This window comes from Bubalus kerabau, chromosome 3 (genome assembly GCF_029407905.1).
Source record: "Bubalus kerabau isolate K-KA32 ecotype Philippines breed swamp buffalo chromosome 3, PCC_UOA_SB_1v2, whole genome shotgun sequence".
Lineage (NCBI taxonomy): Eukaryota > Metazoa > Chordata > Mammalia > Artiodactyla > Bovidae > Bubalus > Bubalus kerabau.
Window position 1 is genome coordinate 175,044,796 of NC_073626.1, and position 19,084 is coordinate 175,063,879.

General features: G+C 44.0%; 3 protein-coding genes across 4 annotated transcripts in view; 2 read left to right on the forward strand and 1 right to left on the reverse strand.

Moving 5' to 3' along the window:
- SYNC (syncoilin, intermediate filament protein) lies at positions 1-16,841 on the forward strand. The gene is made up of 5 exons (XM_055573785.1): positions 1-159; positions 6,028-7,201; positions 13,551-13,675; positions 13,858-13,934; positions 15,257-16,841. Exons 1-5 carry the CDS (start codon positions 107-109, stop codon positions 15,265-15,267), a joined length of 1,440 nt encoding a protein of 479 aa, XP_055429760.1. The 5' UTR covers positions 1-106; the 3' UTR covers positions 15,268-16,841.
- ZBTB8OS (zinc finger and BTB domain containing 8 opposite strand) overlaps positions 1-19,084 on the forward strand; it is a 305,810-nt gene that overhangs the window by 259,786 nt on the left and 26,940 nt on the right. The gene's annotated exons all lie outside the window — the stretch shown is intronic.
- Positions 16,689-19,084, reverse strand: part of RBBP4 (RB binding protein 4, chromatin remodeling factor) — a 16,388-nt gene continuing 13,992 nt past the window's right edge. For both annotated transcript variants that reach the window (XM_055573796.1, XM_055573795.1), the window contains exon 12: positions 16,689-17,513. In XM_055573796.1, coding sequence (XP_055429771.1) covers positions 17,448-17,513 — 66 coding nt within the window. In that variant the 3' untranslated portion in view covers positions 16,689-17,447. The remainder of the gene's footprint in view (positions 17,514-19,084) is intronic.

Below are 19,084 nucleotides of genomic sequence, written 5' to 3' on the forward strand. Positions count from 1 at the left end.
CCGGCGGATCCGGTGTCGGCTGCAGCTGGCAGTGCGGCTGGCGGGCGCGGGCGGCCCGCGGGGCCGACTATTAATACCGCGGCCGCCCAGCCCGGGTCGCGCAGCCATGGCCAGCCCGGAGCCCCGGCGCGGCGGGGACGGCTCCGCCCAGGCCGCGAGGTAGGAAAGGACCTTCTCAGGCCCGGGTCACCAACCCCTCCTGGGGAGGGGGTGCTAGGCGGATCCCTCCTCCCCAAGAGCGCCTTTCGCCAGACGGGGGCGGTGGTCCAGGCGGGGGTGGGGCACAGGGTGGAGCCACCCGCCAAGGGTGATAGGGGAGTCTGGCCCGGGGCGAGGCGGGGGTGGGGGGGGGCCCGGGGTTCCGACACCTCCGCTGGTCTGGGGGCTTTTCATAACTCCCCCTCCCCCTCCCACGGGCGATGTGAGGATTAACCCCTTCACACTAGCCGGCATCAACCATCAGATGCCGGATGGCCCATAGTGGCAAAAGACCCTCCCCATTTTCTTTCCTTCCTCACCCCAAATGCAGCTGGACATGGAACCCTCCAAGTCGCTGAATTTGCCGTGTGGAAGAGACTTGGTGCAAGGCTGGGCGGCTGCCAGCTTGGAGTTGAGTCTGTTCAGGCAGCTCATTCTCTCTGGTCTGGGGCCTGAGAGGGCGTGGGGGGAGGGTCCCCAATCCCAGACCAGCAGGAGGGCCTTGGCTGTCCGGGGCCTTGGAGGGGAAGCCCTCTCCATCACCCACACTATCAGCTTGCCCCCTGGACGGGGAAGGGACCTGTGGCTGATGGATTTGGGGCGAGTAGGGAGCGCTTCTGCCCCAGGTCAGCCTGTAGGCCTGGACTTCCTCTTGTACCAAGAGGTAGAAGTGCAGTCACACACACACCTGTCACCTCTTCCCTGTCACTACCGCTCGAAGCTGAGCCTAGTTTTACACATGCACTCGCCTGTACTGTTGTACACACAGAGCCAGCCACACACCAACCCAGGCCTGCATGGTATCACAAACACGCCCAGGCGCAGCCCTGATGGCTGGGGTTGGGAGCTGCTGGGATCCTATAGGGACAGGGACAGAGTAGCAGAGGCAGGCTGCTTGGAGCCCAAGGAGGCCTGAGGTCAGGGGCCCCAGCTGAGCTGGCTGCCTTGCCCCTAGACTTCCTGTAGTCTACTTTAAAAAAGCACATTTATTTATTTATTGGGCTGCCTTGGGTCTTAGTCGCAGCGTGTGGGATCTTCATTGTGTCATGAGGGCTCCGTAGTTGTGGAGCTCTCTAGTTGCGGCACGTGGGCTTAGTGCTCTATGGCATGTTTCATTAGGGGAGCTGTAGTCCCCAGCCAGGGCTTCCAGTTGGCTCAGTGGTGACAATGCAGAAGATACGGCCTCAATCCCTGGGTCAGGAAGATCCCCTGGAGAAGGAAATGTCAACCCACTTCAGTATTCTTGCCTGGGAAATCCCAAGGGCCAGGAAGCCGCCGGCTACAGTCCATGGGGTATCAAAAGAGTTGGACACAACTTAGCAACTAAACAGCAACAAAGTCCCCCAACCAGGGATCAAACCCTTGTCCCCAGCATTGCAAGGCAGACTCTTAACCACCGGACCACCAGGCAGGTCTCCCATAAGCTACTTTTCCCCAGCTCTTTAGATCTCTCTACAGTTGAGTGAGGGCAGCACCTAGCAGAGGCCTGGCACTGCGGGTGAGGTGACAGAGGCAACACGGTGTGTGGGAACCGCACTGCCTGCAAGTCAGGAGACTGGACTCTACGTCCAGTCCTGCCACTTGACCTTTGGCAAGTTTCCTCCTTGGAGCTCAGTCAGTTGCCGCTGCCTACATCCACAGAGCCCCACCCCGGGATACAGAGAATAACTGTGCTTGTCGTCAGGAAACGGACTATCAGGGGAGACCGACAGATGCACTTCTGGAACGCAAAGCACTTAGTGCAAAGATGAGCTGCATATAGAGTGCCTTGAGAACATGAGAATGGGAGTCGGCTGGGACAGGCTTCACGGAGGAGGTGGGGTTCCAGCAGGATTTGAAAGATGAGCAGACATTTGTTAAGTAAATAGATATAAATATATTTTGAATGCTAGGGCCGAGCTCTGTTATACCTGCTGTATCTGTTAGGTCTTTTAGACCCAACGCCTATTCTATCTAAGACGAGAGTGGTAAAAAGGAGCTTTGGCTCTAGAGCCAGACTGCCGGCCTTCAACAGGCTCTGCCACGTACAAGTTGTAGAACTCTGAGTGAGTTCTTTACTTGGTGCTTTTTGGTTTCTTCATCTATAAATTGGGGATAAACCCTATAGCTCAGATGGTAAAGAATCTACCTGCAATGCAGGAGACAGGGGGTTTGATCCCTGGGTCTGGAAGATCCCCTGGAGAAGGAAATGGCAATCCACTCCAGTATTCTTGCCCAAAGAATTCCAAGGACAGAGGAGCCTGGCGGGCTACAGTCCATGGGGTCACAAAGAGTCGGACACGACTAAGTGACTAACACACACAAGTGAGCGTTGTATAAATGAGTATTTATGGAGAATGCTTAGAATACTGCCTTGAACGCAATTACATCATTCCAGAGTGGAGGACTCAGCTGGAACATGATGTGAGGGCGGTCTGCTGGCAAAGCAGGGACTCTGTTGAGGATCTGGGTGGGTCTGGCTGGCTGAGCAGTGCATCCTTCTTGGTGCGAGGAGCTCCAGGCAGTGTAGGACTGATCTCTAGACAGGCAGTATACAATGAACTATATGTTCCCAGCTGGACCCGGTAGACACTGCAGGATAGGAGTGGGAGATTTAAGTTAACACATGTTCTGAGGGACTTCCCTGGCAGTTCAGTGGCTAAGACTCCCAATGCAGGGGCCCCGGGGTTCAATCCCTGGTCGGGAAACTAGATCCCACATGCAGCAACTAAGAGTTCACATGCCACAACTAAAAGGCCCTGTGTACACAACTAAGACCCAGCGTAGTCAAATAAATAAAAATAAATGTAAATAGATAAAGTTAATGTGTGTTCCAGAATGTCAAGCATTGGGTGGGCGGCAGGGAGTAATTCAAGATGAGGCTGAAAAGGTATGTTGGGGCCACATCTCGAAGGGCCTGGAACCTGTGCAAAGCAGTTCGCTATCTATGGGTGAAGTGGAGCGAGATGGTTTGTTTTATATTAGAGCAAGCGGCAGCACTGTTGAAACTAGACTGGGATGGGAAAGAAGAAGGCTTATGGGAAGGCTGGTACAAGAGTGCAGGTGAGGGATGATGACTTGGATGAGGGTCCCGGCAGTGGGCTGAAGAGGTGGATGGAGACTGGAGACTTTCTGAGATAGAAATATCAGTTTTTAGTGAGTAGGCTGTTTAAAGACCACTTGTCTATCGACAGAAGAATGGATAAAGAAGATGTGATACATATATACAATGGAATATTACTCAGCCTTAAAAAAGAACGAAACAATGCCATTTGCAGCGACATGGATGGACCTAGAGGTTGTCATACTCAGTGAAATAAGTCAGACAGAGAAAGACAAGTATCATATGATATCTCTTATATGTGGATCTTAAAAGATGGTACAAATGAACTTATTTACAAAATAGAAATAGAATCACAGATGTAAAAAACAAACTTATGGTTACGGTGGGAGGGAAAGGGGAGGGATAAATTGAAGACTGGGATTGATGAAGGACCTACTGTATAGCACAGGGAACTCTACTCAATACTCTGTAATGGCCTGTATGAGAAAAGAATCTTCAAGTGGATCTATATATATATGTATGTATATATGTAAATAGATGGATAACTGATTCATTGTGCTGTACAGCAGAAAGTAACACAACACTCTAAATCAACTATACCCAATAAAAAAAAAAAACAACACTGATATACAGCCTGATATACAGTGATATATTTCTCTGAGCTGGAGAATACAGGTGTAACAAGCTCAGAGAGAAGGATAATTTGTTGGCAGTTGAGTCAAGTAACTGTGTTACTTGGCACCTGATGCTTGGCACTTTAGGTGAAAAAAAAAACAACAACACTCCATGTCTGGTAAAGGGAAGTGAATGGACTAGGTGATCGTTGTCTTTAAGCTTTAGGTGTTGGCGGAGGTGCTGGGGTTGAATGAGGCCAGTGATGTCTGGGGCCTGGTGAAGCCACACTTTTGTGGTTTCCTGAGAGCCATCAGGGGTTACAAAAGGGAAGCCAGGGATTCCTGGGGTGTAGAGAGGACTGAGGACACAATGATTTAGAATAAAAATAGTCTTTATTGGGAACCTGGAGCTAAGAAATAGAGCTTAAAACCTGGACACAAGTAAACCTTTCCAATACAAATCAAATTCTTTGTTTGATATGTGAGGCTTTTCATTTATACATTCTATCCAAAAAAGTTTTTTATTCAAATTTAGTCTGTTTTATAACTGGCACTGAGTATCTGTTTCCTTGAACAAATTACTTAATCTCTTTAACCTCCATTTCCTGATCTGTAAAATGTTAATAATAAATGTAACCACCTCATAGAATCGTTATGAAGATTAAATGAATCGATATATGTAAAGCATTTAGAACAGGGCCTGGCACATATAACAGGACCTTTAAAAGTGTAATTTATTATTATTTCCAGAGTATTTTATATTTTCAAAGAACTGCTCAGAGATCCAACTGAAACAGAAAATACTAAAGCCACTTGAGAGCCAAAGCAGCAGGAGCGCATTCCTCAACAGGAACCAAGAAAGCTAGCAGGCAGCTGGAGCTGGGGTTAAGGGGCTCATGTGTTAGAAGCACAGAGTCTGAATTCAAGAGCATCTGACAGGCTAGAAGGATGGGCCAGTTCTAAGATGAGGTTTTACAGGAACGAGAGATATGGTTTTAAAGCACTTGCTGTGAAAAAGTCTTAAGGATTTTACTCAAACTCAGCATTTATGAAGAATAAGAGGGACTTCCCTGGTGACCATTGGTTAAGATTCTGCACTTCCAATGCAGGAGGCGCAGGTCTGATCCCTGGTCAGGGAACTAAGATGCCACATGCTGCATGGTGTGGTCAAAAAAAGAATATGATAGAACTGCCCTTTATGTTAAGGGCATCTTGACTACATCAGTAGGAATATAGGGTCCAGAGATTCACTGCTCAGAGTACACCTGGATTCTGCTTCCTATACCTATCCCCAAGAGATAATGAATCAACTTGGAACCTGTAAGAAGTAACCCAAATGAGGAGGGTACTGGAAACCTTGGCATGCATGGAATAGTTAAGGATAAATCAGTTCTCTTTATTCATTTGTGGCTGTGCTGGGTGTTTGCTGCTGTGCATAGGCTTTCTCTAGTTGCGGCAAGCGGGGGCTACTCTCCAGTTGAGGTGTGTGGGTTTCTCATTGCAGCAGGTTTCAGTAGTTGTGGCACGGCATGTGGAATCTTCTAGGACCAGGGATTGAACCCACGTTGTCCCCTGCATCGGCAGATAGATTCTTAACCACTGGACCACCAGTGGTTGTAGTCCCTTTGTTTTTTAAATGTTTTATTGAAGAGTAGTTGATTTGCATTGTGTTAATTTCTACTGCACAGCCAAGTGATTCAGTTATACATATATATATATTTTCATATTCTTTTCCACTATAGTTTATCACAGGATATTGAATATAGTTCCCTGTGCTATACGGTAGGACTAAATCAGCTCTCTTTAAGTATTCAAAGAACTGACATGGAAAAGAAATTAGAGTATCTGATTCTAGAAAGAATAATCAAGTCCAGGTGAAAACTGTGGGGAAGGTCTTACCTTAACACTAGAACTTTCTTATGATGGAACACAGAGTGGCTCAGGTGTGGGTTCCTATCCTTTGATGGTATGGAAGCAGACTCAACACTTACCTCGTGGGAATGGTGTCAGAGCTGAGCCATGGGCTGTGTTGTGATCAATGAAGGGAGGGGGCAGATGACTGCCCTCCAAGATGTGAGAATTTGCTATCGGCTAGGGTTGTGTCCTGGCGGCTGCAGTCACAAACCCTCCCAGGACTGTGACCGCCCTCTCACCTTGTCATTTCTCTTGCAGGGCAATAAGGCCAGAGGTCATTTCTCCTCTTCAAGAGGAGAACTCTGCATCCCTGTATGAGCTGGGGACCTGGAACCCAGAAGTTACTCTGTCTTTGGAGGGGACCTTGAACTTAGAGGACATTCTCTACCTGGGGGACACAGGTGACCTTGATGAGGCTCTGTACGTGGAAGAAACTGAACCACCAGAGGAGACGCTGCACATTGAGGAAACCAGGATGCCAGATGAAGCCCTGTACCTGGAGGAGCCAGCGAGGCGGGAGGAGGCTTTATATGTGGAAGAGCCGGTGAAGCTGGAGGGGGTGTTATACGTGGAAGAGCCCGTGAAGACCACAAGCCCAGAGCAGATAGTTCATGGGGGAGACAGGGTCCTGAGCGAGGCGAAGTCTAAACCCAAGGAGAGCCTCCAAGCAGGGCCAAGTCCCAGCACAGAGGGGAGCCTGAGTATAGAGGACCTGGAATTGCTGGAGGGGCGTTTCCAGCAGTGCATTGAAGCCGTGGCCCAGCTGGAAGAGGAGAGGGATCAACTCATCCATGAGCTTGTGTTGCTCCGGGAGCCTGCCCTGCAGGAGGTGCAGCAGGTCCACCGGGATATCCTGGCTGCCTACAAACAGCACGCCCAGGCAGAGCTCGAGAGGGATGGGCTGAGGGAGGAGATCCGGCTGGTCAAGCAGAAGCTGTTCAAGGTGACCAAGGAGTGCGTGGCCTACCAGTACCAGCTGGAGTGCCGCCGGCAGGATGTGGCCCAGTTCGCCGATTTCCGGGAAGCGCTAACCACCCGGGCGGCCCAGCTCTCAGAGGAGCTAACCCAGCTCCGGGAGGCCTATCAGAAGCAGAAGGAGCAGTTACGGCAACAGCTTGAAGCACCTCCGAGTCAGAGGGATGGGCACTTTCTCCAGGAGAGCCGGCGGCTCTCTGCCCAGTTCGAGAGCCTCATGGCAGAGAGCCGCCAGGGCCTGGAGGAGGAGTACGAGCCTCAGCTGCTGCGGCTCCTAGAGAGGAGAGAAGCTGCAGCCAAAGCTCTGCAGAAAACCCAGGCCGAGATCCAGGAGATGAAGGAGGCCCTGAGACCACTGCAGGCAGAAGCCCAGAAGCTCCACCTGCAAAACAGGAACCTGGAGGACCAGATCACCCTTGTGAGGCAAAAGCGGGATGAGGAGGTGCAGCAGTACCGGGTAGGCCCACTGGGCGTGGGAGGAAGGAGTCTTTTAGTCTAGAGAGGAAAAGGGGACCTGGCCAAATGTCTTTGGGCTGAAGGATGCTAGCATATGTGAAGTGAAGTCGCTCAGTCGTGTCTGACTCTTTGCGACCCCATGGACTATAGCCTACAAGGCTCCTCTGTCCATGGAATTTACCAGGCAAGAGTACTGGAGTGGGTTGCCATTTCCTTCTCCAAGGGATCTTCCCAACCCAGGGATCAAACCCGTCTCCCGCATTGCAGGCAGACGCTTTACCACCTGAGCCACCAGGCTAGCATAGGTAGGAAAAGCAATTTGTTTCATGGGCCAGTCACTCACTTCTTTAAGCCATTTTCCATTTCATTCATTCAGGCCTGCTAGGGCTGAAAGTTAACCTGCACTCTCCAAGTCAACTATTATCATTTTTCTTAGATGAGGAAACTGAGGCCCAGTGAGTTGGAGTAATTTGAACTCTAGTCTGACCAACCCCAAATATTTCAGTGCTCTTTCCACAGCACCATTTTCCAACTCTGAGTGAATCGCCCTTGGGTTTAGATAGAACAGGAGGGAATGAGGCCAGATAGAATATTCTTTCCCCCTCCCCGGTATTCACTCTCATGTCCCACCTATCTGATCTCTGCTTTGAAGTTTTCCAGTCTTAAAAAGCTGGGATGAAATCTATAAACCTCTATCCCTCCTTTTCCTTTTTTGTGCATTTGTCACCATTTCAATCGTATTCAAGCTATTTCTGATTGTGAGCCAGTCCTAATCCCTTTTAGAACAAAATGGGATCTAAACACTAAGTGCATAAACAGTTCTCTCTCCCCCACAGACTGAGCTTTCAGAAGGTAGGGAGTATGTTTTACTTATCTCTGCCACCAGGCTCAGAGTCTGCATCAGTTAAGTGCTGACTTCTGTGCTGCTGGGCGCCATGAGAAGCCCACACTGTGGTGCTTTTCAGAGCAGTATTTTTGTCTTTTGAAACACACATTTTTTGGATGAACTTAAAATTCCCAGATTTTGACTTATCCATAAGGAGGATGTCCTCTGTTGAAAATGGCTGCATTCACTTCACTAAGATTTTGTCAAACTTTCTACAGCTTATATTACGAAAAGAATAGGGTTTTGGGGTCATAGTATTGAATGCCTTCAAACTATACATATTTACTCACCAACACTGCCCCCCACCTCCACTGCACTATTTTTTTATTGGGTCATAATCTAGTGAAAGGGTGCTAATTATTTTTGCATAAACAAATAACTATTCTTAACACCTGATACTCAGATGTTACTTTAATAACTGTAACCCAGGGTAGGAAGTAACATGTGATTTAAGAGAGGTACAGATAAGAGTGCTATGGGATAATAAGATTATTTTTAGCCATGGATTAAATCAGAGAACCTGTAACAGAAGACAGTGTTATTTAAGTACTGAAGTATAGGCAAGATCTAGACCAGTGCTGTCCAACAAAAATATAATGCAAGCCTCAAATATCATTTTAAATTTTCTAATAGCCACATAAAAGAGAAATAGGTGAAGGTAATTTTAACATATTATTTAATCCAATAGATATAAAAATATAATTAGTAACTTGGCTGCAGGTGAAAAACTGAGAGGTGAGTTAACTGTGAAGGTAGGTCAGGGCAGATCCCATTAGACTTTAAATCCAGCCTAGGGAGTTTGGACTTTATTCAGTGGTCAGTTGGCTCCTTAAAGATATTTAATCGAGGGATTAACATGATCCTCGCTCTTTTTTCAGTTAAAAAATGTATTTTTGGCTACACTGGGTCTTTGGCTGCAGTATTTTGGCTGCACTTAGGCTTTCTCTAGTTGTAGTGAGCAAGGGCTACTCTAAATTGCAGTGCACGAGATTCTGGTGGTGGCTTCTCATTTGGGAGCACAGGCTCCAGGCACAAGGGCTTCAGTAGTCATGGCTCTTGGGCTCTATCTAGAGCAGGGGCTCAGTAGTTGTGGCCATGAGGACAGTCGCTCAGAGCATGTGGAATCTTCCTGGGCCAGGGCAGGCAGATTCCTAACTACTTGACCACCAGAAGTCCCCCTTGCTCTCCTTTTAGAAACATTATTGGTGGCAGTGTGTAAAATGGGCTAGAGACCGAGAGGCCAGCAAGACTGATTAGGAAGCTACTACAGGTAAGAGGAAACAACGGTAGCAAAATAAAAGGAAGGGAAGCAAGAACAAACGTGGAATAATTTTGACTACAGAATGAGCGGGGCAGAGGTGAGAAGTCAGAGGATGCCAAGATTTCAGACAAGGCTAACTCAGATGGTGATGCACTAAGTAGGGAATCCTTGGGATTAGAATTTCCTTATATAGTGTTAGAATTCTAGAACTGTTTCCCCAGTGATTTGCATCACTATACTGGATTTGTTTCAGATTTGATTATCTGTGCAGCTTTCCAAAGATCACTCTATGAGAAACAACCCTGATTAAAGTCTCCTATTTCTATACCACAATTAAAGTAGGAAAAAAGGTCTGAAAGAGAGAATTCTTTCTGAAATGACTTCTTCCTAAACTGTTTGCCAAAGGCCATGTATGGCATCTGATTACTTTTCAAGGGTACACCTCACCCTGGTGACTTTAAATTTGCTTTCATCACCATCAACCATTCATTCAACAAATATTTAGCCTACTTTTTTTGTGCCAGGCAATGAGCTATGTGGTGGCAAGAGATGAGAACTTGCGGTGAGGGATAGGGGTGGCGGACAGTCACTGTCCTCAAAAAGTTTATAATTCAATTAAAAAATAATAAATAAATTAAACAAACAAAAAGAAATTAAGAAAAACAGAAAAAGAACCAGAAATAAAAAAATTAATGATAAAGAAGTTTATAGTACAGGAAGGATATGAGATAAAACTTCCTAAAATCTAAGACATCTGTATCTAAGTATGTAAAGTGTGAGTTTTAGAATCAATGAAATAATTAACATGCTTCAATGTGATAGACAATGTAATAGTTGTAGGAATAGAACATTGTACTGATGAAGCAGGTATAATTACCCTTGGGGAAATAAGGGGTAAATTTCATACAAGGATTAAAAATAGCTCGGGTGTACTTGAAGTTCTTTACATGTAATAATTCATTTAATTCTTACCTCTGAGATAGGTGTAACTCTTGTCACCGTTTGAGAAACAAGTAAACAGGTGAGTCAGAGAAGTCATTTGTCCAGGGTTACACAGCTAGGAGGGATGAGGTGGGATGTAACCCTGGGAAATCCAGTTCAAGTCCACACTACAAGGTGTTTGAGCCGTCTTAAAAGTACACTCCAGCCATGGCCTCCTCCTGGGGTTTCATGGAAAACAGTTTGAAGACCATTTAAGTCTGCCTATCTGTATGTATCTGGGCTTCCCAGATGGAGCTAGTGGTAAAGAATTCGCCTAGCAGTGTAGATGTTAAGAGATACGGTTCAATCCCTGGGTCAGGAAAATCCCCTGGAGGAGGGCATGGCAACCCACTCCAGTATTCTTGCATGGAGAATCCCACGGACAGAGGAACCTGGCAGGCTACAATCCACAGGGTCGCATGCTATTGAAGCAACTTAGCACCGAAGCATCTATGTTATCTATCTCTACTTTTATATCTATTTATGTGAAGGCAGTAAAGCAATTGTTAAAGAGTATAAGCTCTAAGCTAATGGCAAATCCTGGGTCTACCACTAACTGCGAAACCTTGGACAAATTACTTAACCTGTGGTTCAGCTCCTTCACATGTAAAATGGGATTAATGGGTCTACTGCAAGGAATGAACTTGTTAATAGTATCTGTAAAGCACTTTTAATGGTGCCTGGCACATAAGTATGCACTCTAAGTGGCACTGTGGAGGCTAGATTGAAAGAGCCTGGAAATACCATTTAGTGGGAGAGGAGAGAGATGTGAGGTAAAATGGGCAGAATTTGGGGACTGGTTGCAGTGGGTGGGCTGAGTTTGCTGAGAATGATCAAGCTTTTACCTTGAAATTGGAAGACTTCTAGTGCCAAAAGATGGAATATGCTTACTATCTGCATGCTTCACATCAGTAAGCATTTTGTGTGTAGGGTGCCAGACATACTAAGATCCAAGAACCTACAGTCTGATTGGGAGTTAAAGATCTTACATGCCAGGCAGCGTGGCCACAAGAACAAAAAAGCCACATGTAGCTAGTGACTTCCATATTGGACAGTGTAGACTAAAAGAGTAATGGAGGTCCTAGTTAGAGGTAAGGGTCAAACTGCTGCTGCTGCTAAGTTGCTTCAGTCGTGTCCGACTCTGTGCAACCCGAGACAGCAGCCCACCAGGCTCCCCCGTCCCTGGGATTCTCCAGTCAAGAACACTGGAGTGGGTTGCCATTTCCTTTTCCAATGCATTAAAGTGAAAAGTCAAAGTGAAGTTGCTCAATCGAGCCTGACTCTTAGCGACCCCATGGACTGCAGCCTACTAGGCTCCTCTGTCCATGGATTTTCCAGGCAAGAGTACTGGAGTGGGGTGCCATTGCCTTCTCCGGAGGGTCAAACTAGCAGGAGTCTAAATGCCAGACTAAACAAAGTGGAAAGCCTATGAAAGACTGAATGATAAAACACGTTTTTTTTCATGGCTGCACCATGTGGGATGTTAGCTTCCTGACCAAGGATTAAACTCGTGCCCTGCTGCAGCAGAAGCACAGTCTTAACCACTAGACCACCAGAGAAGTCCTGATAAAGCAGTTTTTGTTAACCCAGTGATGCTACATAGGATAAAGAATGGCGATTGTCCTTCATTTCTGCCACTGTATTAATGCTTCATTCTGTGACAGCTTCTCCCTGTCAAGAGCTTATCAGTGACAGTACAGACTGTCTTCACAAGCATGTTCTTTTGTATACCCAGCAAATGACAGGTTTACTAGATAGCAAGGCTCGGGAAACTGGGGCACAGAGGTATGCAGACGCTTTTAGATAACACACTCTTAGATGGTAAGGCCACATTTCTGCATGGTGTCAAAGCATGGTTATGTGTTTGATGTTGCTCAGGCATATTCGACTTTTAGTGACCCCATGAACTATAGCACGCCAAGCTCCTGTCCATGGGATTTCCCAGGCAAGAATACTGGAGTGAGTTGCTATTTCCTACTCCAGATCTTCCCAACCCAGGGATCAAACCCAAGTTTCTGAGTCTTCTGCATAGGCAGGTGGATTCTTTACCACTGTGCCACCTGACTAGGCACTAAAAAATGATCTTTTGACAATGTATGATGAAAGCTGAGATTCAGCTACAATATCAAACACTGCAAACTGACATGCCTCAGGTATACCAAGGATGACTCAGAGAACAAATTATTTAGATCATTCTATTTAGAACATGCTTCCCTGTTGGCTCAGTTGGTAAAGAAACCCCCTGGAATGCAGAAGACCCAGGTTCAACCCCTGGATGGGGAAGATCCCTTGGAGAAGGAAATGGCCACACTCCAGTATTCTTGCCTGGAAAATCCCACGGACAGAGAAACCTGGTGCGCTTAGAGCTCATGGGGTTGCAAACAGTCGGACACAACTGAGCAACCACCATCCAGATTATGCACCCAAACTGGATTCCAAGTTTATTATTCTTTAAAATCTGAGATAAAGTCGTTGCCCCTTAAAAATATGCCTTCCAATTTCAGCACTTCCTTTCCTTCCCAACTCCCCCATGCTGAGGATCCATGCCAGCTAGCAGCCAAGCCACAGACTGACTTGCTGACATCTTCCTTACATCATTCCACAGACATTAATCTGCAGAGAAAATCTGTAGAATGATCCTACCTGGTTTTGGCACAATGGGAAAGTTATCTGAGACGCAAGGGACTCCAGGGCATAGCACCTTCATTTTCCAAATTAGCACTTTAGAACAAATTGCCCTGATATAATAAGCGAAGGATATAGGAAATTAACAACTATGATACCCTCATTAATTAAGCATCTGCTTGTATGTCATGTTGTGGTAAGTACTAAGTAAAGCTATGTCTGACTTCAAGGAGCTTCAAATACAGTTACTCAAATATACCTGCTTACATAAAGACTTGGTTTCTTTCAACTTCAATTAAGTTGTAGGGTACTATAAAAACTGATTATCTTAATGGAAACAAACTTGCTCATTAAGGGTCTATAAAAATTCTTAGTTCACCAACTAAGTGATCAAAATCTTCCCCAATACTTCAGGCAAGACTACTTTTGGATCACATTTTTCAAAAACATCCCTGTCAAAAGACGTTCTCTGAATCTCATCTTCTCAATCTCAACACTGCTATGGAAATAAAGCAATGTGTAAAGAAATGCTTTATAATAATGGACGTCAGGTTTTTATTGTTTGGCTCATTAGAGATGTGCTTGGCCCTCATGCAGGAACAGCTGGAGGAAATGGAAGAACGACAGAGGCAGCTAAGAAGCGGGGTGCAACTCCAGCAACAGAAGAACAAAGAGATGGAGCAGCTAAGAGTCAGCCTTGCCGAAGAGCTCGCAACTTACAAGTCAGTTTTTGCTGTTCTGCAAATCTCAACCAACACGGGCTGAGGGGATGGTGGGGAGGGCAGATGGTTGCTCATGAGAAATTTCTCAACAGTGAAAAGCAGAAAAAAAAATTGGGGGGAAACTCTCAAATTGTGCTCATCCATGAACAGAAGGAAAATGGTTTTTTGTTTTTTTTTTAAAGGGCTATGCTACCTAAGAGCCTGGAACAGGCTAACGCTCCCACTTCTGAGGCAGGTGGAATCGAGACACCGTCTCAAGGTGATACTTACGGTTACAAGAGTGGTGTCTGCCTTGTTGCTGCTTTCCTAACAAGACTAATGCCTCAAAAAAAATTGTGTGTCTAATAACAAATTACATCATTTAGGAGTTAATAGGATGACACATACCTCCAAGCTGCCTGGTTCAAGTATTCAGGCGTCCTTTGCAATGTTTCAGTTTCTAGTAGGACTTAAAACGCGCCCTGATTGTCACCAGGAAATCTGGAACAGGATAAAACATCTAGGCTCTCTGCATTCTTACTTTCCTCACCCTACCTGACCCTATCTGCTATTCATAAACAGTTTCCTTAGAATAGCAGAGAGGGCAGTTAGGACATCTAATTCAGACTATGACTAAGGAGGCCAAGAAGGCTAAAGTAACCTGTTAACAGTCACTTAAAAAGCTGAAGAGGGTGTTGTTTATAGACCAAAGGACATTGATTATTGCTTAATTTGTGGAACAAGCAACACATCTATCCAGTGATTTCTTTACATTCCAATGTTCTCATTCTTTATAAAATCCTAGATTCTCTTGGATAGACACTAAGGATTTAAAAAGATGAAATTGGATATTAGATTAAGTCCATAAATCTTTATTAATTTCCTAGTTAACCCTACATCTTGGATACAAATACATAAGTAACTATTGTAACTGATGCTTTTCCTGAATTACTAGTTTTTTTTTTTGGCTCCTCCGCAGTTTGCAGGAGTTCCCCGACTAGAGATTGAAGCCCAGCCATAGCAGTGAAAGCACCAAATCTTAATCACTAGACCACCAGGGAACTCCCATCCTAGAATTGTCTTCTGTGTTTTATCTAGGCATAACAGACCATGCTTATTGTTTGAGAGATCACTAGAACCCTGTAATTGAAGAAAATGAGCTGCTAAACACCTTTGTGTGGATCAGATAAAAAGTACAACTGGGAGAAGACAACGATTAATCCAAAGAAATCAAAACTACAGAATTTCAGACCTTGTTACACCTCTGTAAAGTTAATGTGGGCAGATGAAATTTTTAGTGAGCCCCTACCAAAGTCATCCCTGATTAGATGCAAATCACTCTAGCAAGCTCTCCCTAACATATCTGCACTAAGGTTCAGAAATTCATTGTTAAAAACCTTATAATGGGAATTCCCATCGTGGTCCAGTGGTTAGGACTCAATGCTTTGGGGCCTGGTCAATCCTTGGTCAGGGAACTGAGATCCTGCAAGCCACACAGCACAGCCAAAAAAAAAAAAAAACCCCCACAAAAACTGTATTATATACTGTATTATTTTAAGTTGCAAAATTTCAACTTATCCTTTTTTTCTCTCAATCTTACAGGGGCTGTTTAGAAACATACGGCCGAATCTGTAACCAAGAAACAAAAAAAACTTCTTAGCAAAGGATCACTAAGTACCCTTTGGACATACTTTTTTCTAAACAGAGAAGGGAGTGTCATGGATTTGGCAAGCAGTTCTCTCTGGGAAAGTTACAAATACTGGCTGACCTGTTTAAAAAGATTCTAGGGCTGGCTGGAGGCAGAACACTGTCAGTCCACTCTTAGCTGTATTCTATTTCATACGTTACTGGTACCAATCTCAGTGCACTGAGGAACAGAAAAATGAGTCTCCTGTCAGCCATCAGCAACCTTCCACAGGCACACTGAGTAAAGGATTAATGTATGGACACACTCTAGTGAAAAATGTACCTTGCCTTATGTTGACCCAAAACAAAGAAGGAACACAGGTGAAGTAAAAAAGGCATCCTATTATCATTACAGTTGACCCTTGAACAATGTGGGGCTTAATCTGCACATGACTTAGTTGGCCCTCGGTATCAAAAATTCCTTCACCTCTGTGGATTCTGTGTTATTTACTATTGAAGAATATCTGTGTAAGTGGACCTGTGCACTTCAAACCCATGTTGTTCAAGGGTAAACTGTATATGGTTTACAATCTGTATCCTTTTGTGCCATGAGTGTTATACCTTAATTGAATTCCTTTACAAAGTTTTTAAGTCTATGATGATCCATGTAGGTTTACTCTAAAAGAACTACTCACTTAAAAACAAACAAACAAACAAGAACCAATCCAGATTTCCCAAAATATCTTACCTTATGAAAATGATTTTGGGTCAGAGTGATCTATTCAGTTAGACTGGGTGTTTGGCAAAGAACCAAGCATTTTATCTGGTTATGGTACTTGGCTTTCAAGAGCCTACTTTTTTAACCTCTACGTACAGGCCCCAGTGAAATACACTGGGGAGATTCAACCTCTATGAGAAAAGGTCAAACACCTTTTCAGAATTTAAATTTTGCCTTAAATTCTCTCTGCCACACTGCCTCTAACATTCTTGAAAGTTCATGTGGTTCTCTAGAGGTAAGACTTCAAAAAGATGTTATTTTACCAAAGCCTAATCTGTACACCTGATTCAGGGTTTTATGTCTTTCACTTCCCCTGGGAAGGAGTAAGCTCTTTTCTATACCTCTGGGTCTACTATATTTAATTCTGCTGTTGGTAGTCAAAGACCACAGAAAATAACTGTCATCTGAACAACTTTTCTAGAAGCCAGAGACTGGTTTTGATGAATGTTATGCACTAAATAAAACCCATCAGCATGGGATTATGTAGAAAAGCAATTTATTCCATTATAAGCACTTAACACAGTTAGTCAAGGAGAGTAACAGGCCTGCTGGTGAAACAGGTCACCCAAAATAGAGATGGTATCAAACTAGTGGTCAAGGACTAACTCCTTAAAAAAAAAAAAAAGCAACTCTTATCCAGGATTAATTTAATTTTAAAATCAAATACAAGCTATTGGTTCACTCTTCTCAACTTAACTGGACAGTCTACCTGTGGTATAACTGTCAGGTAAAAACATACATCTTTACAACTTGGTGGTCCCAAGTTTTTTTAAAAAACCATTTCACAGAAAGGAAAGAAATAATATGAAAACAGCTCAAGAAATACACTAACAAGCAAAAATATATGGGGAAGGAGGAACACATTGTTTTGACTTAACTGAAGAAACTGAGAGGAGACTGGTCTATGTAAGGAAATGTGCATCCTGGAAAGTTTAGCGTGTAGGAATTTGTATGACTTGAATCTCCCCTATTTCCTGAATAAAAACAACATCTTGTAGTATTTATACTTCATGGCTCAGACACCTACCTCACTTAGCTCTATTTCTTACTCACTCTAGCCTTTACTTAAATGAGTCTGAAAAACTTGGGGATATAGCATAAGAAGAAAAATAACCACACACAATATTCCCCTTTTTGTGGCTACTTTTAGACCTCTGTTACTAGAAAATTCCTAAAGAAAATTTAAATATAAGTCTGTGGCTTTGCTGAATCAAGAAGCCCCCAGTTAATATTTAGAAAACACCTTCTGTTTGGACTAATAACATTGTTGATAGAACTTATTATAGAGGGATAACCAAACAAAGTCTGTGTCTCAAAACCAGTGTTAAATCAATCTCAGAGTTGAGAGGAAGAAAAGGGGAGTCTAAAAATCACAAGTGCAGACATGATCTAAGATCCTTGTCCTTCTGGATCCACGCTTCCTTCAGGGTCTTCATCATTATAAATGTTCTCAGCCTGCCAAAAACAAAGAGAAAAGGGTATTGAGTAAACAGGAAAGTTACTTCTTGAAGTTAAGGCTGAAAATAGATGAGGCCAGGAAGACATACAGTGGGGTATATAGTCTGTTTTAACTATTCAACTCTGCAGCGGTTTGCTAAAAGCAGACATAGTCACCTGCAAATGGATGAGTATCGTTGTGGACTAATAAAAACAGGCAGTTGGCCATATGCCAACCGCCTCCCATTAAGATATTCCCCAAAAACTGAAGTATGGTTACTGTTTGTCTTGATAATCAACCTTGAATCTTTTTTTAACCTTGAATCTTTTAATCAGACACTAATCATAATAAGTAAAAACAACACAAATGTCCATCAACTGATGAATGGATAAATAAAAGTAGAGTGATGGCTGCCTAGTACTGGGTGGATTAGAGGTGAACAGGAGGGATGACTACTGGGTATGGGGTTGGTTTCTGGGGTAACTAACGGTAGTGATGGTTGCACAATTCTGCGACTATACTAAAATTTGCTGAATTGTACATGGAAGAAAAAAGAATCCCCAGGCCACAACAAAACCATGTTTCAAAATCAAATCTCAATTTATAAATATTTTTAAAAGAGAAACCGTTCTTGCATAAGGTAAACTCTACATGTACTACTTTGTTGTTCTTAGTGTGAACTACGCACAAACCACTAGGACAGATGCTGCAGAGGATGGGACAGACATAGCTTATAACCTGACTACAGGGACCAAGAATGTATACAACTGTGTGAGCAGTCTGACAACAGTTGTGTGGTATCTTTTCCCCTGACACCAATGGGGTGTCCAACAATTCAGTTCAATCCTGATGCTGACCACCTGGAGGCAAATCTGTGACCAAGGAAGGGCTCACACCCACAAGACTTCAGAGGCCAGTGTCAAGCCCTGATAGCTCAGGCTACCCAAGCACTTTTGTCCCATTTGGCTGTAAATTTTTTCACAACCTTGTCCTCCACCCTCTGGCCTGGTTTGGGCACAAGGGGCTACTTATAAATAGAAAGAGAGACTCCTACTAACTCAGGAAATCTCAAGAGTATAAGCATTCCCTAAACATACCAACCACATTTTGGCAAAGAGCCTTCTATCAAATAGTTACATATAATTAAACATAAGACTAGAAACCCCAATTTTAATATGAGGAAATTCTATCATGCTGTTCTACAATCTGCTTTTTCCCAGCTTATCAGTGTATCATGAATAGCTTACAAAACTAGTGTACTTCTTTTTGATACATAATATTCCAAAGTATGGATGTAGAACATGTGTTAATCTCATAGAACACAAATATTCCCATCTTACTTATTTTTGATTAATAGCATTATTCCATATGAAAGTTCTGAATATCAAAATGTTTTTCCCTCATGCTAAGCCAAAATCTCACCTCTGGCACTTCTTCCTGGTTCTAGATCTACTCTGAGATAATAAAGGTTTATTTAGAATAATTTTCATTTATTTAGCCACTGTCATTTAAAAGTCATGCAATTGTTTTTTAAACTGTAGTAAAAGACACAGTTCATCATCGTAACCATTTTTACTGCACAGTTCAG

Coding starts and splice junctions, on each gene's coding strand:
- SYNC (XM_055573785.1), top strand. CDS start 107: ATGGCCAGCCCGGAGCCCCGGCGCGGCGGGGACGGCTCCGCCCAGGCC. Junction 7,202..13,550: donor AGGAGGTGCAGCAGTACCGG/GTAGGCCCACTG, acceptor GCCCTCATGCAG/GAACAGCTGGAGGAAATGGA. Junction 13,676..13,857: donor GAAGAGCTCGCAACTTACAA/GTCAGTTTTTGC, acceptor TTTTTTTTAAAG/GGCTATGCTACCTAAGAGCC.